The sequence below is a fragment of the Hipposideros armiger genome, unplaced genomic scaffold (assembly GCF_001890085.2).
Source record: "Hipposideros armiger isolate ML-2016 unplaced genomic scaffold, ASM189008v1 scaffold_831, whole genome shotgun sequence".
In the NCBI taxonomy this organism is placed as follows: Eukaryota; Metazoa; Chordata; class Mammalia; order Chiroptera; family Hipposideridae; genus Hipposideros; species Hipposideros armiger.
Window position 1 is genome coordinate 577,410 of NW_017732181.1, and position 14,768 is coordinate 592,177.

General features: G+C 40.6%; 2 protein-coding genes across 4 annotated transcripts in view; both read right to left on the reverse strand.

Moving 5' to 3' along the window:
* Positions 1-671: 671 nt before the first annotated feature.
* Positions 672-3,492, reverse strand: LOC109374537 (protein unc-13 homolog B-like). The gene is made up of 3 exons (XM_019629208.1): positions 2,793-3,492; positions 2,453-2,612; positions 672-2,287 (listed from the first exon to the last, which is right to left on the reverse strand). The coding sequence occupies exons 2-3, from the start codon at positions 2,572-2,574 to the stop codon at positions 2,002-2,004; spliced, it is 408 nt and encodes a 135-aa protein (XP_019484753.1). The 5' UTR covers positions 2,575-2,612; positions 2,793-3,492; the 3' UTR covers positions 672-2,001.
* Positions 3,493-6,721: 3,229 nt separating this feature from the next.
* CENPI (centromere protein I) overlaps positions 6,722-14,768 on the reverse strand; it is a 62,211-nt gene continuing 54,164 nt past the window's right edge. For 2 of the 3 annotated variants that reach the window (XM_019629218.1, XM_019629220.1), the window contains 2 exons: positions 10,290-10,331; positions 6,722-9,600 (listed from right to left, as the gene is read on the reverse strand). In XM_019629218.1, the coding sequence (XP_019484763.1) occupies positions 9,463-9,600; positions 10,290-10,331 (180 nt within the window). In that variant the 3' untranslated portion in view covers positions 6,722-9,462. Of the gene's footprint in view, positions 9,601-10,133; positions 10,206-10,289; positions 10,332-14,768 lie in introns of all 3 variants that reach the window. The other variant, XM_019629219.1, reaches the window with a different exon arrangement.

The following is a 14,768-nucleotide window of genomic DNA, read 5'->3' on the forward strand; positions in this document are numbered from 1 at the left end:
TGTGCCCTCACTCAGTCCCCACCCCGTAAGTGGGAACAGTGCAGGCTGAGAGAGAACGTGAACACTTTTCCTGCTTCAGCTTCTCTTGATTCCCATGCCAGGAGGCCTCTCTTTTACCTTGTTTCCTCCCCTTTCTACTCCGGCTCTTCTTCCTTGAATTTTCCCAAATGAAAGGCCACTGTGCACTCCTAGGCCTATACCTCTGTCCTGTACAGGGCAGCCTCAGCCCTTCACCAACTTCTGGAGGCACATCTCTCCCCAGTAGGCCCCTGCCTTGTCCTCGCAGCCCAGGCTGTGTCTGTTATAGAAGTGCCTCGTGATTCTAGAAGAGGAAAGACAGCATGGACTAGTTTTCACTGGCACATGTCATTTCCTACACTTGACCTTTTGCAGAAAGCTGATACCCTGGGTCCCATGATTCTGTTAACTGGATTGGTGATCTCAGGTCAAGGCCAAGATGCTAGCACATTGGCTGCTTTACTGCTTGGTGCTTATCTGGAGCTGCTTTAGGCGCCACCACTTGAGGGGTGGGGTGGAGGAGTGGGGCAGGGGGGTGGAATTGGAGGGGAGTGGGAAGAACAGCAAAGTGCCACTGTCCCAAAAACCTATTACTATATAGGATAGTCATTTCTACAGCTTTCCATACTTTAGCAGAATTACAAGACCCCAAAGACTGCTATAAGATAATTTATTACAGATTAGGCAATAATCTTTTGTAACAATGGCACATACAATAATTAACAACAGCAAAGATCCTTAGTTTGTTGTTTCATGTAATGGCTAGTACAGCTGTGGACAACACAGAGTTCACAGGAAGTCCAGGAAGGAAATCCAGGAGGCTGCTACCAAGGATATTACAGGAGCATGTCACATCTCTGAGCAAAGGCCTGGGAAGTCCACATGACCCCCTGAAAGAGTCCGTCTCTGACCTACCAGGGAATGTTGAGGGTCCCCTCCATCTAGCCTGTACAGAGGGATCATAGTCCAAGCTCCTTCTGTAGGGCTAAACATCTATGAGGGGACTAGCAGCTGACCTAGATAAAAGGGAGTGAGGTCAAAGGCTAGATTCTTTCTACAAGGGGAGGGGCAGCCAGAAGGTGGTGGCCATAGGTGAGGAGGACTTGAGGACTCTTTCCAAACTGATTTACAAAACTTTTGGCTTTGTTCTGGGGCCTACCCAAGAAGAAAATACAGATCCTTCAACTAGCCCTCAGGTGCATCCACATAACAAGTTTCTCATGTCCTAAAGCATCACTCCCCTTCCTACAGGAGTGAGGTAGGGGGACTCCTGGGAAAGTGACCCCTGGTGCTTGGGTTCCAAAAAATATTCTGCTCAAGGCTCTGAAGCACCATGTGAAACTGCTTCTGTTCATCACAGGTAAATTCGTAATCTGGGGGAAGGGATTAGCACAGCTCATTTCTAGAAGGTATCTTGTTCAGTTTCAAAGCCTTGTTCTCACAGGAGCCACAAAAAAAACAGCGTATTCTGTTCAAGGGACAGTCTGAATTCTATTCTATTTGCTCCTGCCCTGGCCAGACTCGAATCCCAACGCCAGGGCTCAGTGATACGTATAGGCTCAACTGACTGCTTAGTTAGCCAGGCACAAGCTCCTGGCCCTCTAAACTTGTTCTACTAATGATTGGTACATATGGGTCCAACTGGATAAGGTGTGGTCTGGAGAGGGGTAAATGTGGGGTGTGGGGTGGAGGGATGTCTACCAAGAATGGCTGACACTCTCAGAAATGTCTGTCCTTCTCTCTTTATGGAAAATCTCCCTATGTGGTAACTCCCACAGCCCAGCATCTAGCACCACAGACCTGCTGGTCAGGGATTCATGACCCTTTCTGTGAAAAGCCAAATTCTTACCACCTCAAATTTTTTCTTAAATTTTCTTAACTAAAGGAGTCAGCCTCTTGATAATGAGGACCCTAAGCTGGCTACATAGTAACTCCTACTGGCCCTGACTTGTGGAACTGGTGCCATCTGGTTGGCACAGGAGCTTAGCTCCCCTCTTCCATGGAACGAGACTCCGATTTGAGCTTCACAAACTCTCGAGCCACTTCATCATTGCTCCTCTGAGACAGAATCCGAAGAACGGTCATGCCTGTCTCATCCATGTGGATCTTCCGGCCCAAGGGGCACCAGCAGGCACAGCTGCCCTTGGCTGCCACATCCCTCAGAGGCATCACAGCCAGCCCTAGAACGCGATCCTCCCGGGCAAAGCAGTAGTCCTTCACACATATTTGCAACTCATAGGCTTCCGGCCCCTCTTCATTTCCCAGGAGGCTGTGAGCACAGGGTAGGTGGAAAGCAGGAGGTCACAAATGAAGGAGTCTTCCCCTGAATTCATCCCAGCTGCCATCCAGCCCATTGCCCCTCTCCCCTCTCAAGCCTCATCCCCCAGAGCACCCCCATCCCAGGGTCCTGCAGGTCCCCCACCCCATAACTTACAAATGAAATGTCTCATTGTACTTGGGGGCCCAGTTGTTGCTTTTTGACTTGGTTGTGAACTTCCTCTTCTTATCACTTTGGTGTGGGCCAACCATGGTCACTTCCACAAAGGGCCGGAACATACCCGCTGTCTGCCACTTGAGGTCATTGGCAGCCACAACTTCTCAAACAAAGAAAACTTGTGAGGGACCCCACCAAGCATGCCCAGTTCTTGAGCCCCGGGTGGCATTCCCCATGGAGGAGGGCTAAGCTGCAGGGCTGGGATAAGCAGCCCCTGCTTTTGACTGATGAGGCCACTGGGCAAGAAAAGGTCTGAGACCTTTAAGTCCATGCCACTCACCTTTCACTGTGACCTTGTGCTCCCCAGTTCCAGGATGAGTAAATAAGTCCACCTGAATAGAGACTTCTCCCACAGGGTCATCCACACCAGACCCTGCAGGACAGATGACAGATGATCCCCCACTGGAGAACTCTAAGACTTTAGACCTAATTGTTCCAGGTAAAACTGAGGAGTTAAGAGGCCACCACCTTACACCCTAAAGCAACAAACAGTCACCCACAATCGCCATGGCAGTGGGAGAAGCAAAGAAAGGGGATAAAGAATGAGCCTGTGTATTAAAATACAAGTTAGGCTAATAAAATCTTAGGTAAAATTTCTTCCAAAAATGCACGGGGAATCTCTCAGGTTCCCCAAACCTCTCCTATCTCTTAGGCGAAAGAATTTTCCATTGACAGATATTGGGGGAAGGAGAGTGCTGCCACCCTGTGTCTCTGTTTGGGAACTATGTCCACCCCACAGTGTCTTAATGGAACAGTGTGGGTCCCTTCTAACCCAGAGCAAGCCCCCCCGTACCTATCCCTGGATTCCTGGAGGCCCCTGCTTGGGAGGGTGCCCGGCTCAGAAACTTTGTCCTACTCAAACCTGGACCTCTCCACAAACAGCTCCCCAGTCCCAATGTCTGGCCAATTTGCAGGCTCCCCTAAGCAGAGGCTTCATTCTGTTTTGAGAAAACACCAGTACCCTGCACCCTAGATAAATCTTTGTCCTAAGGTGGAGGGGATGGAGCATTCTGAGGACAGAACGATTGCTAACCCCATCTCAGACTGTATGAATATAATGCTCATCTCTGAGACCTGGAATAGAGCTTCTGAACTTTGACACCTGGTTCCCCCACCCCCCAACATAAGCAGCTCATTCTAGTTCACAGGGGACAGTGTTAGCCCATGTTAGAGTCACATCTGTATGATGTATAACGTACCCTTTTCCGGCCAAATGTCCTCATTAGCAGTAAACCTAATACCTTTCCCATCATGCACTGAGTGAGGACAGGAAATTCAAGAGGTAGTAGCAGCAGGAGGACAGAGAAAGAAGAATCAGTTAGTGATCTAAGGTGTTAACAGCCATTCAGAGCAGCTCTACACATATTCTGAGGGAGCACAGAAATGGGGTAGGGTAGAGAGAAGTCAGAAAGCTGGGGTCAGTGCCTGAATGCTCCAAAGTAGACTTCATGGGCTGATCACCAACTAAATCATGCGCAGAAGCAGAACAATGCAGTCTGTGAAGTGTATTCCCTCACAGTGTGCAGCCTCTAATTTTTCTGTTAGGATTTTTGTGTTATTATCTTTAAACCTGGCTTCTTAAGGGTGATCCCTGGGTCAGTAGTTTAGCAGTCAGACACTGATTGATCAGAGTTGTGCTTAAGCCCTTGAAACAATAAGGTTTTCATTTTTTGCTGTTTTATCTGTGTGGCCTGGACACTGCTTTCACACTTCAAGGACTATACAAGTTTCTCCCACATTTAGTCAAGGACTAATAGCAAAGCAGTTTCCTCTCCAGTTGCTCCTGAGAGAGTGTGGCCATAGGCATGTGCACATTCTTCCTTACCACCAGGCCTCCTTTGCTCTTTCTCTGATCTCTCTGCTAAACTTCTGGTTGTTCTGGCTCTATTGGTATCATACCATGCTTCTGGACTCCACTGATTATTAGCTGGTTTTTATTTTGGACAATTCCTTGGAGGCATAAATTGCTCCACAATAAAGTTAGGCCCCTCAGGCAGGGCCAGGGTATTGCCAGTCTTTGAGGTTTTCTCTGACCCCCTCCTTGGCAGAACCTCTGTATTATGCAACAGTGTCTAGGAGAGACGGGAGCTGCCACTTGGCTGCTGAGCACACTGGAACACCTCTTCTGTAACCCAGAGATGGATGGTGGGGGATGGGTATTGCCTCTAGCGCAGAAGTTGTCGCGTCCTACTACTATTACTGGTTCTACAGATTTTGAATGAATGGTTTTCAATTCATTGTAAATCCTTTTATCATTCTCCAGGGACTCTGAATGATTGTCTTTGCTAATTCTGACATAGTAGACAGATATTTCTCTGGGTAGATGTTCCACTGAGATCTGCACATTATCATCCAGGAGTCCTCCACATTAGTTTTTAACTGACTATGCAAAAACTGGTGATCAACTTTGTGTATTTAACCTAGTCCACAAAGCTGATTATAAATAGAAAAATGAATTTCTATTTTTTTAAGTTAAGATTAATGTCTAATTAAAAAAATATATATATATATACTTTATTCTTTCTCATTACCCCAGCTAACAAAAAGTTGCCTACAAATAGATACAAGGGGCAAGTACAGCATATAAAAAATTCAGTGTCGTTCAATTTCAAACATGATGTTAACTGTGCTATTGTATCCAGGGCTGGAATACTCATAAATGCCCAGGATGTCAAACTATTACACAGGTCCTTATTCATTCATACTTTCAGCACTTTTTCCAGAAAGGCTCAGGCAACCTCTGTACACCCAGAGGGTAAAGTTTAGAAAAGGCATGTTACCTCGGTAAGCTCCTGCCTTCTGGGATAGATAGTCTTTAATTGCATTTCTATAAGCTATACTTTGATTGGATATACTTCAAAGGTAGGAAACACCTTTTTATACCATATTCCCCTTTTTGGCTTTTCAATGAAATTTTACAGATTTTCTATCATTTTATATGTCAAACCTTTGAAAAGCAGACATTAAAACCTAAATTTTACCAAAAAGGGAATGAAGAGGCAAAGTGCTTACGTGATTTCCAAGGTCATACAACTCATTAACTAGAAGCAATGGAAGAACTCCTTGACATCCAGCCTTCAGCTCTGTGCACCAAATCTAGTTAGATAAACTAATATTCTTCCTAGAAAGCTGAAAAAATTGGCTTTACTGGTATATACTTAAAAGTAGACTTTAATTCACATGTACTATTATGCTCCTTGGAAAGATATCCTTTTCTGAATATTATAAAATTAAAACATTGGTAATTCAGGTCAACAATATGTTCTGTTAAACACTTGCCCACTGTCTTAGTCAGATCAGGTTGTTATAGCAAAACTGCCATAGACTGGGTGGCTTAAAAAAAAACCCAGAAATTTATTTCTCACAATTCTGGAGGCTGGAAGTCCAACATGGCGGGTTAAGGTGAAAGCCCTCTTCTTTGCTTGTAGACAGCGGCTTTTTTTGCTATTTCTTCACATGGTGGAGAGAAAGGTCATATTTTTCTTGTATCTTCTTATAAAGGCACCAATCCCATTCATAAAGGCTCCCCCTTCATGATCTAATTACCACCCAAAGTCTCCACCTCCACATGCCATTACATTGGGGGTTAGGGCTTTAACATATGAATTTGGGGAGACATAAACATTCAGCCCACAGCATCCATATTTATTAGAAATAAAAATTTTAAATGAATCTACTTTAAAAACTTAAAAATTCATTAGGTGAAAAGTAGTATCAACTGAAATCTTAAAAATACAGAGGGTGCCAAAAACTGTATACACATTTTTTTGTTTTGTTTTGTTTTTTTCCTTAGTTGAGCCATCCTGCCACCTGTTGGCAGCTCAGCGGCAGCTCAGCTCGGGCCAGAAGTCAAACCTGTGACCCTGTTGCTCAGAGCTCGCACTCTTCAGCGAGCTCTTAACCAACTGATCCACTCGGCCGGCCCTTGTATAACATTTTAAGAAAGGAAAAATCTGTATTAAAATTGTAATACTGAATATACACCAATAACAAAAGATGAATACAAATCATGTGTATACATTTTTTAGCACCCCTGGTATTAATACCAATTTTAGAGATTTTTCTTTTCTTTTCAGTAAACCATTTTGTAACCTAAAAGGTAAAGAGAGAACTTCTACTATGTTAATAAAAGTTATGTGAGGCACTATAGACTTTACTTTTCTTTCCAGATCATCCCCAAAGCCAAGGAAGAAGTTTTATGATAAAATGGAAAATAAAATGTTACAAATTTAATAACACCTTTAGCATTGAACATTAAGTGAATATTTATGTCAACAATTTTGCACAAATACTAGGTAAACAAAGTATTTTTTGTGTACAATTGGGATAACAAACCAAATTTTCTATTTATTTCTAGACATCTTTTCCACCGAAGCAAAATAGCTATTCTTTTATGAACCTTGTTTTAGTTTGCCACAAAGTCTTCCAAAAAGAGTTTTCAAATAACTAGGTTTGGCTGATTTTTATAGCCACATATCTAACTTTAAGTGAGTTAAAACATTGATCAAGGAAAAACTGGGGCAAAAAGGTGCCCAGGGAATAATTATTGAACAAATGTCAAACCTAAGGGAATTTTTTTTTTCTTCTGGAATGTAAACAAGTTTAGAAAAGTTTCTCCAATAATCTGAATATTGTTAGGGGTTAAATAATCAGATCTCTTCTCACAAGTTAAAGTTCTATGCAATCTTAAAGATCAAAATATCATGTTCTGAAAAATATGGAAAGCTATTTGGAGTACAAATTTAAAAACAAGAGACCTCTATATGAGATTACCCATTGCAGAAACTATCACACTTATTTTGAAGCAACTAAATAAAGTTTGCCGGCAACATACCACACCATTAAATACTCCTTTTTGAAATGCCTTCTTCACTTGGCTTCCAGTACATCAGTCTCCTGACTTTTCTTCTAGCTCACTGGAGGGTCCTTCTCAGTCTTTTGCTGGTTCTTCCTCTTCTCTACTTCTTAAAGTTGACACACCCCAGGGCTCAGTTTTTTGTCACCTTCTCTTTTCTAGCTGCACTAAGTGATCTCATCCAATATCATGGCTATTCACTAATGACTCCCAAATTAATTTGCCAGTCTTTAGTCTCCACTTGTACCTTGAACTCTAGCCTTGGATATCCAATTGCGTACTCAGCATCTCCAACCTAACATGGTCACAATAGAACTCCTGATTCCACATCGGTTCCTCCTCCAAGATGCCTCATCTCTGCATCCCAGAATTCACCCAGTTGCTCAGTCAAAAACGTAGGAGTCATCCTTTACCTTATGTCTAAGTTATCAGCAGATGCTACCTTCTCTACCTGTAAAGTAGAGCCTGAATCCAGCATGTAACCATCTCTTCCTCCCTCCTCAGCCACACTAGTCTAAGACTCTTGCTTGGAACACTACTAACCTAACTGGTCTCTCTTTCTTCACCCAAAATCCTCTTTAGTCTAAACTTCACCCTGAAGCTCCATGTAGTTAAGTCAAATTATGTCACGCCTCTGCTCTCAATCCTTTGAACAGTTTCCCATGACATATCCATACCAAGCTGTAAGGAACTTCATGAACTGGTTTTCTCCTGTTTCATTTCTTAACATTCTTCTCCCTTAATCACTATGTTGTAACCTTACTGACCTCTCTGATGCTTCTCAAATAAGCCACCAAGTAAGTTAACATTTTGAAGCTTTTTCACTTGCCTTTACATCTTTCCAGAATGCTCTTTCCCCAAATAGTTACATGATTCATACACTCATGTCAATAGGGCCTCTGCATATGTCACCAGCTCAAACAGGCCTTCTTTAACCACCTTATCTAAAATAGTGATCCTCTCAATATTCTATCTCTATTCCATGCTTTTTTCTTTATAGCACCTGATATTATATATTTATCTACATTTTTATTATCTGTCTTCTCCAATAGGATACAGTAAATTCCACAAAAGGAAGTACTGTGTATTGGCCACAGCTGTATAACCAGCACACAGAAGAATATTTGGCACATGATAAGCTCAATAAATATGTACTGAATTCAAAAATAAATGAATGTGATTCTATTCGGAACATTATCTAGTAATATAGTTTAGGATTGACATTGGATTTGTTTTGCTTTATAACAAAAAAACGAACAAAAATGTGCCCTTAAAAACAAAAATTCAGCTTCACTTCTCAAATGATATGAATTTTATTAAAAGGGGGAGTTACTGAGTAGCACTGAAGCAAAATTTTATAGTAAATTTTCAGCAAGTTATTTTAATTATTATAAAAATTTTTTAAACCTTCATAATTATCCTTGAAAACAAAATTGCAATTAATTCATTTGTGCTTAAAGACTTAAAAAATGGGATATATAACTATACACACACAAAAGAGAGCAGTTTTATGAAATGCTAATTTCTTGATTATCCCACAATTCTCTCCCCTTCCTTCTCTCATGAAATTGCTATCTGTGAAGGCCAAGGACTCTACTAACTACTTAAAGCTAGCTTTTAGAGTTAGAAACGTATCCTGTTAACTGGGTTTTGGTACAGTTGTTCACAGTAAGAAAAATGGCAATACTCACAGAGGTTTCACAGAGATTGAGCAGAGTATTTTGCATGAATATGTCTGTGGCTTAACTGCCCCTGTATTACCTGATCTCTTCCTTCAGCGCAAGTTATACTCCACAAAAATGTGAAAAACCTCAAAACATAATGATGTATCTCTTGATATATAATTTGGTGAAAGGCAGAGCTTGATGATGAAATCATTTTTCACTAGGGGGCTAAAGACTCTAGATCCTGAAACACAAAGTTAGCCACATTGAAGGTCTCCTGAGCCATGGATAGAAGGTCAGTCCAAGCACTCCATGAGGATGTCAGTCTGTTGGTGAAAATCAGAATATGGAAACTCAAGTTGAGCCACCAGGCCTCTCTAGCAACACAGAAGGAATTTAGTCCAGTATGCTCGGTTTGTTTCTATCAGCATTCATTTCATGTTGATCATGGGGTTTATGCTCTTTGATGAGGAAACAGAAGAATGATGGATACTACTTCTTATGAAAAGTTTCAAGCCTTGTAACCCCTCTGAAAATAAATAGTCCAAATACCAGCTCCATTTCTTTCCCTATAGGCAAAAAAAAGGGGATAATTACTTATCAAATATTTACTATGTTTATTCTCTACCTCCTCTTCTTTGCCGAGGAAAAGTTCCCGGCATCTTGGATGCACATACCAAGAGTTAGCTCAGAGGAGACAGGTTCGTAACTGCAACTCAGTCACTACGTAACATTCAGACTTAGAAAGTACCCAAAGTTTAGGAGCTAAACATTCCTTTTATTATATTGGCAAAAAATTTTAGCTGTTCACCTGAGTAAGTATTGTGAAATGGAAATGGGTCATTACTCCCACCCTCTGTGAAATATATAACACAGGAACAGACATTATTATATTACTATCTATGTTAAATACATACACATCAGGGTTTCTATAATAATGAGACAACTGTGTATGCTTTTGCTAAATGGGCCTTATTATAGTCACACTTTGAATGCATGCAACTGTATTCCAAAATGAGACGCACGGTCACAACAAGAGCCAAAACCATAAATAGTTCTATCTTTAGAGAAGACTGTAAATGGTATGTAACAATAAATTCACCTAAAAGTCACTGGAATAAATTCAGAAGGCAAACATTTCATTTTGACTTTGTGGAGGCAGCAGACTTAAGATCTGGGAAAAAAATGAAGGTATAAATTCTTTTAATGATATGAAGCTGTATGAATTCCCTGAACATGATAAAATGTGTTTATTTACCTGAATAGAGCTCACGTCTACTGTCCTTTCCTCAGGAAATTTCTTAAAGAAAAAACGAAAACAGAAAACAAAATAAGTAAGGGTGGCTATATGGGGATAGAAATATTTGGTTAGCAAAAACTATCAGAAAACAAAGATGGCTCTTTACTGTCTGATTCATTTGCTATGTTCTATTCCTACCATCAGTCTTGGGTTACTTTTGAATAAACACCCACCATAACCTTCCACATTTCTTCCTAGAAGCACAAACAGAAGAAAAATAAAACCCAGTGGATAAAGTGAGAACCATTTTGCTAATCTATGGCCTCACTTTTGAAAATTCTGTGTTTAGCCACTGGGGTGGCAATGGAAGGTATCAGAAAGAAGGCTTTTTCAGAAGAATAAGATAACTGAATTGAGTCTTGAAGGAAGAGGAGGAAGTCTGGCGAGGCGGTCTGTGTAAACAGTAGCTAAAAAACTGTAATTCTTTATGAGAACTCAGGGCTAAGTGACCCATTTATTCCCTGGCCTTAACTATTACCTACTGTACTTCATTGAAAAGCTATCAATTCTAACAAGCATTTTTTATTCATCACTAAGAAAAAACTGCCTATTAAATTATATATAACACAATGCCTTCTCAAAACTTTGAATTTTTAAAAATTTTATAATGACTAAAAGTTTTAGATGTAGGCAGATTTTGATCATATATCATTTTTATAAACATGAAGTGGTAAATATATACAAAATTAGTGGTGAAAATAATTCTAAAACTTCACATTCCGAGTCCAACTCTTCTGAATGCCTTTTCTACTGGAGTTATGCATATCTATGCTTGTTCACACAATGGCATCGTCTGTGCCAGAGTGTTGATGATGCAGCACTTCTTAAAAGAACTAAAAGCTACTGGTGCCAGGATGCCAGTTACATAAAGCTAATCCACTTTTGCCTCGTGTTTCAAAAAAAGTCCACAACATGTATGGTTCACTGCTTCCCTACCCTCTTCCTCTAAGTCATTTGATTTCTGAGACTTAGAACAGTGCTCCAATACTGTCTCCAAAAATTTTCTCCAAGCTGCTGACATCCTTTGTGCAAGGTCTAGTTCTGGTAATCTGCCTGTGCACACTCAAACCCAGCAAATGACAACTATATCATGATTGCTGCCTGGCTGACATCAATCAGAAGATGCATCCTGATCTCTGAGAAGTTAAAAAGTGAAAAAAAGTGTGTTTTTGGAACTGATGAAATATTGTCCATGCTGATGAATTCCACTTTATTTCTCTAGTTCCAACCTCTCTCCTAAGCTTCAAGCCCCCGTTTCCAACAGCCTACTTATATGTCTTGAATGTCTAATAGGCATCTCAAACTTAAGTAGGTCAAAACAGAACTTGACTCTCAACTTGCCTTCCCCCCAAACCGAAATAACCTCTCCTGTTCTTTCATCAGTATTCCTCTTATTAATAAACGGAACCACCATCAACCCAGTTGCTCAACTCAAAAAACTCAAAAGTCCTTGTTTGTTCTCATTCCCACTTCTAATTAAGCTATCATCAAGTCCTGTCTGTTCTACCTCTGTAATACAAGTATCTCTCACATCAGTCCACTTCTATCCATCTCTACCACCACCACTTGAATACAAATCACTATCATTATCTCTTATATAGACTTCAACAGCCTCCTAGTTGGTGCCCCTGTTTCCACTCAGACCTCCTCATAACTATTCTCCATGAAAAAGCCAAAGTGTCCTCTATTAAACATCAATTTAGACCACACTACAACCCTGCTTAAAAATATTTTAATTGGGCCGGCCGAGTGGCACGATGGTTAAGAACTCGCTTGGGATGCCAGAGGGCCCCGGTTCGGATCCCACATATGAGGGCCAGTGACACTGTCCTCCACAGCTAAGATGCTGAACAACAGCTCAACCTGGAGCTGGGCTGCCATGAGTCGCCGGCGACGGCGTAGGCTGCAGCCCCTGTGGCAGTGGGTTGCCATGGGCTACCGTGTGTAGCCAGCAGCCAGCGTGAGCGGCCGTCCAGAAGCCGGCGACTGATCTGCCTCGCCAGAGAAGAGCGCAATGATGGTGCCAACTTGGGCCAGTGAAGCAACATCCTCCACAACTAGATTGAAGAACAAAACGACAGCAACTTGTCTGTTCCCCTTCCCCCAATTCCCCAGAACTGTTCCTATTCCCCTAATTCCCCAATAAAAATCTTTAAAAATATATATTTTAATTGTTTCCCCACAGCACTCCCTACCAGATTTGTAAGATAGATGGCCCTGCATCTCTCCAATCCCACTGCATTCTATTCTCCTTCTTGCTTCTTAACCATTAAGTCAAACTGGACCTCCTTTTTCCCTCAACTCCCTTGAGCCCTTGTACTGCTCCCGCTGCCTGGAATGTTCTTCTTCCAGATATTCCTAGACTGGCTTATTCTCATCTTTTAGAAGAAACCTCAGATCAAACGTCCCTCTGCAAGAAGGCCTTCTTGAACACCCATCCCTGACAACTCTCCGGTCACTCTCTCATCCCATCCTGTTTATGTCCTTCGTAGCCTTTCTCAAAATTTAAAATTATGTCCACTTACTTCATCACTTGCTTACTGTTTATTCTCATCGAGTGTTTAAACTCCATCTGGGCAGAGATGGCATCTATCTTCTCAAGTACTGTATTCCCAGTGCCAGAAGCATAGTGGGCACTAAATAATTATTTGTTAAACGAATAAACAAAGAAACAACTAGCTATTAATTCAAAGGTAATTTATGATAAGAAAACCTAGAGCTTCAGAATTTCCTGAAATGTAAGCTCTACAACTGTTCAAAATATTTCAACTCATTAAATGAGCTGAGCTCTTTGACACTGAGAAACAACTGGCCAAATTAAATGTACTGAATTATCTCTACATATCTGGCTAATATGAAATATTTACAATGTGATAATTCATTAAAATAAAACTGTCAAAATTAAATCATACTAACATGGTATCAGAGGTTATTTTTACCATCTCAAAAGTAAGATACTTAGTGAGCCATTAGTTGGTGATAATCAGGGCTCAAAAGGCCCTCTTTAAAAAGAAGATTGGTGGGCTGGTCGAGTGGCTCAGTTAGTTAAGAGCTTGCTCAGTGCAACAGGGTCGCCGGTTCGATTCCCGCCCTGAGCTGAGCTGCCAACAGTTGGCAGGATGGCTCAGCTAAAAAAAAAAAGATTGGCATTAAAGCCTACTATTTTCAGAACCACATAGAAACACCATCAATTATAAAAATGGCAGTTTCACCTACTGCCAAATGTGTTCTATGCTACTAGAATTTAACCATTCAGAACCAACCTTTTAAAAACACTTTAAAGAACATTTTCTGATTTAAAAGATTATATCAATTCTTGATCCTCCGAAACAAGTTTGCTTACCTATATCCAAGTTGATACTATTTTCTGCTTTAGAGACTGAGTCTCATAACTAAGACACACACACACACACACACACACACACACAGAGTCTAGGAAAAAAAACAATTGACTTATGAAAATCAATCATACTCTATCCATGATTCATTATATGCTTTTCCAAATAAGAATTGAATGAAACTGTGTTGACAGGGTATGGAGAAATGGATATCCATTCACTGTTAGCAGTAATGTAAATTGGTATAACCTCTACTGAAATCAATTTGACAATACATAACAAAATTAAAAAGATATACCCTTTTGAAAGCAATTCCACTTGGAGCAATTTTATCCAACAGGCACACTTGCATATGTTTAAAATGATGCATATAGTTCAAGAACATTCATTAGAGAGAAATGTAAACAGAAATAGTCTCAGAGACACAGAGGAAAAACTGAGGGTTGCTAGTTGGGAGGGGGTGGGGATGAAGGAGAAGGGGAAGAGATGAGACAATACAAATTGGTAACTACAATATGGCCTCAGGGATAGAAAAGAGAGTCTGAGGAATATAATCAATAATGTTGTAAATATTTCTTAGGGGGCCAGATGGACTCATGTCTTGTTAGGGAGACCACTTCATAGTCGGTGTAGAGGTCTGACCACTGCACTGTGTATCTGAAACTGATGTTGAATAATAATGTATGTCAACTATAATTATATATACATACACTCACGGGACGTGGAGTAGAGTGGGAATGAAATCAATGGAATTGTAATAGATAAGCATGATATCGGGGGTGGGAGGGCAGTAGATGGGGGGAGGGGGGATGTTACTTTGTGAGGGTGAAAAGGATAACTATTGCATTGTTCTCTACACCTGAAACTAACAATAAAATTTAAATATAAGAACATTCATTAGAGTATAATTTACTAATAAGGTTAAAAACAAATTAAATGTTCAACTTATAAATTATATGTTTAACTTATGTTAGATCCATACATTGAAATACTACAGACATCAAAAAGATTGACGCAGACCTTTATGTAAAAATTTGAAACAAAAGCCAAGCTATGAAGTCAAAATATCAATAAGCACAATGTATGTATAGTGTTTAGT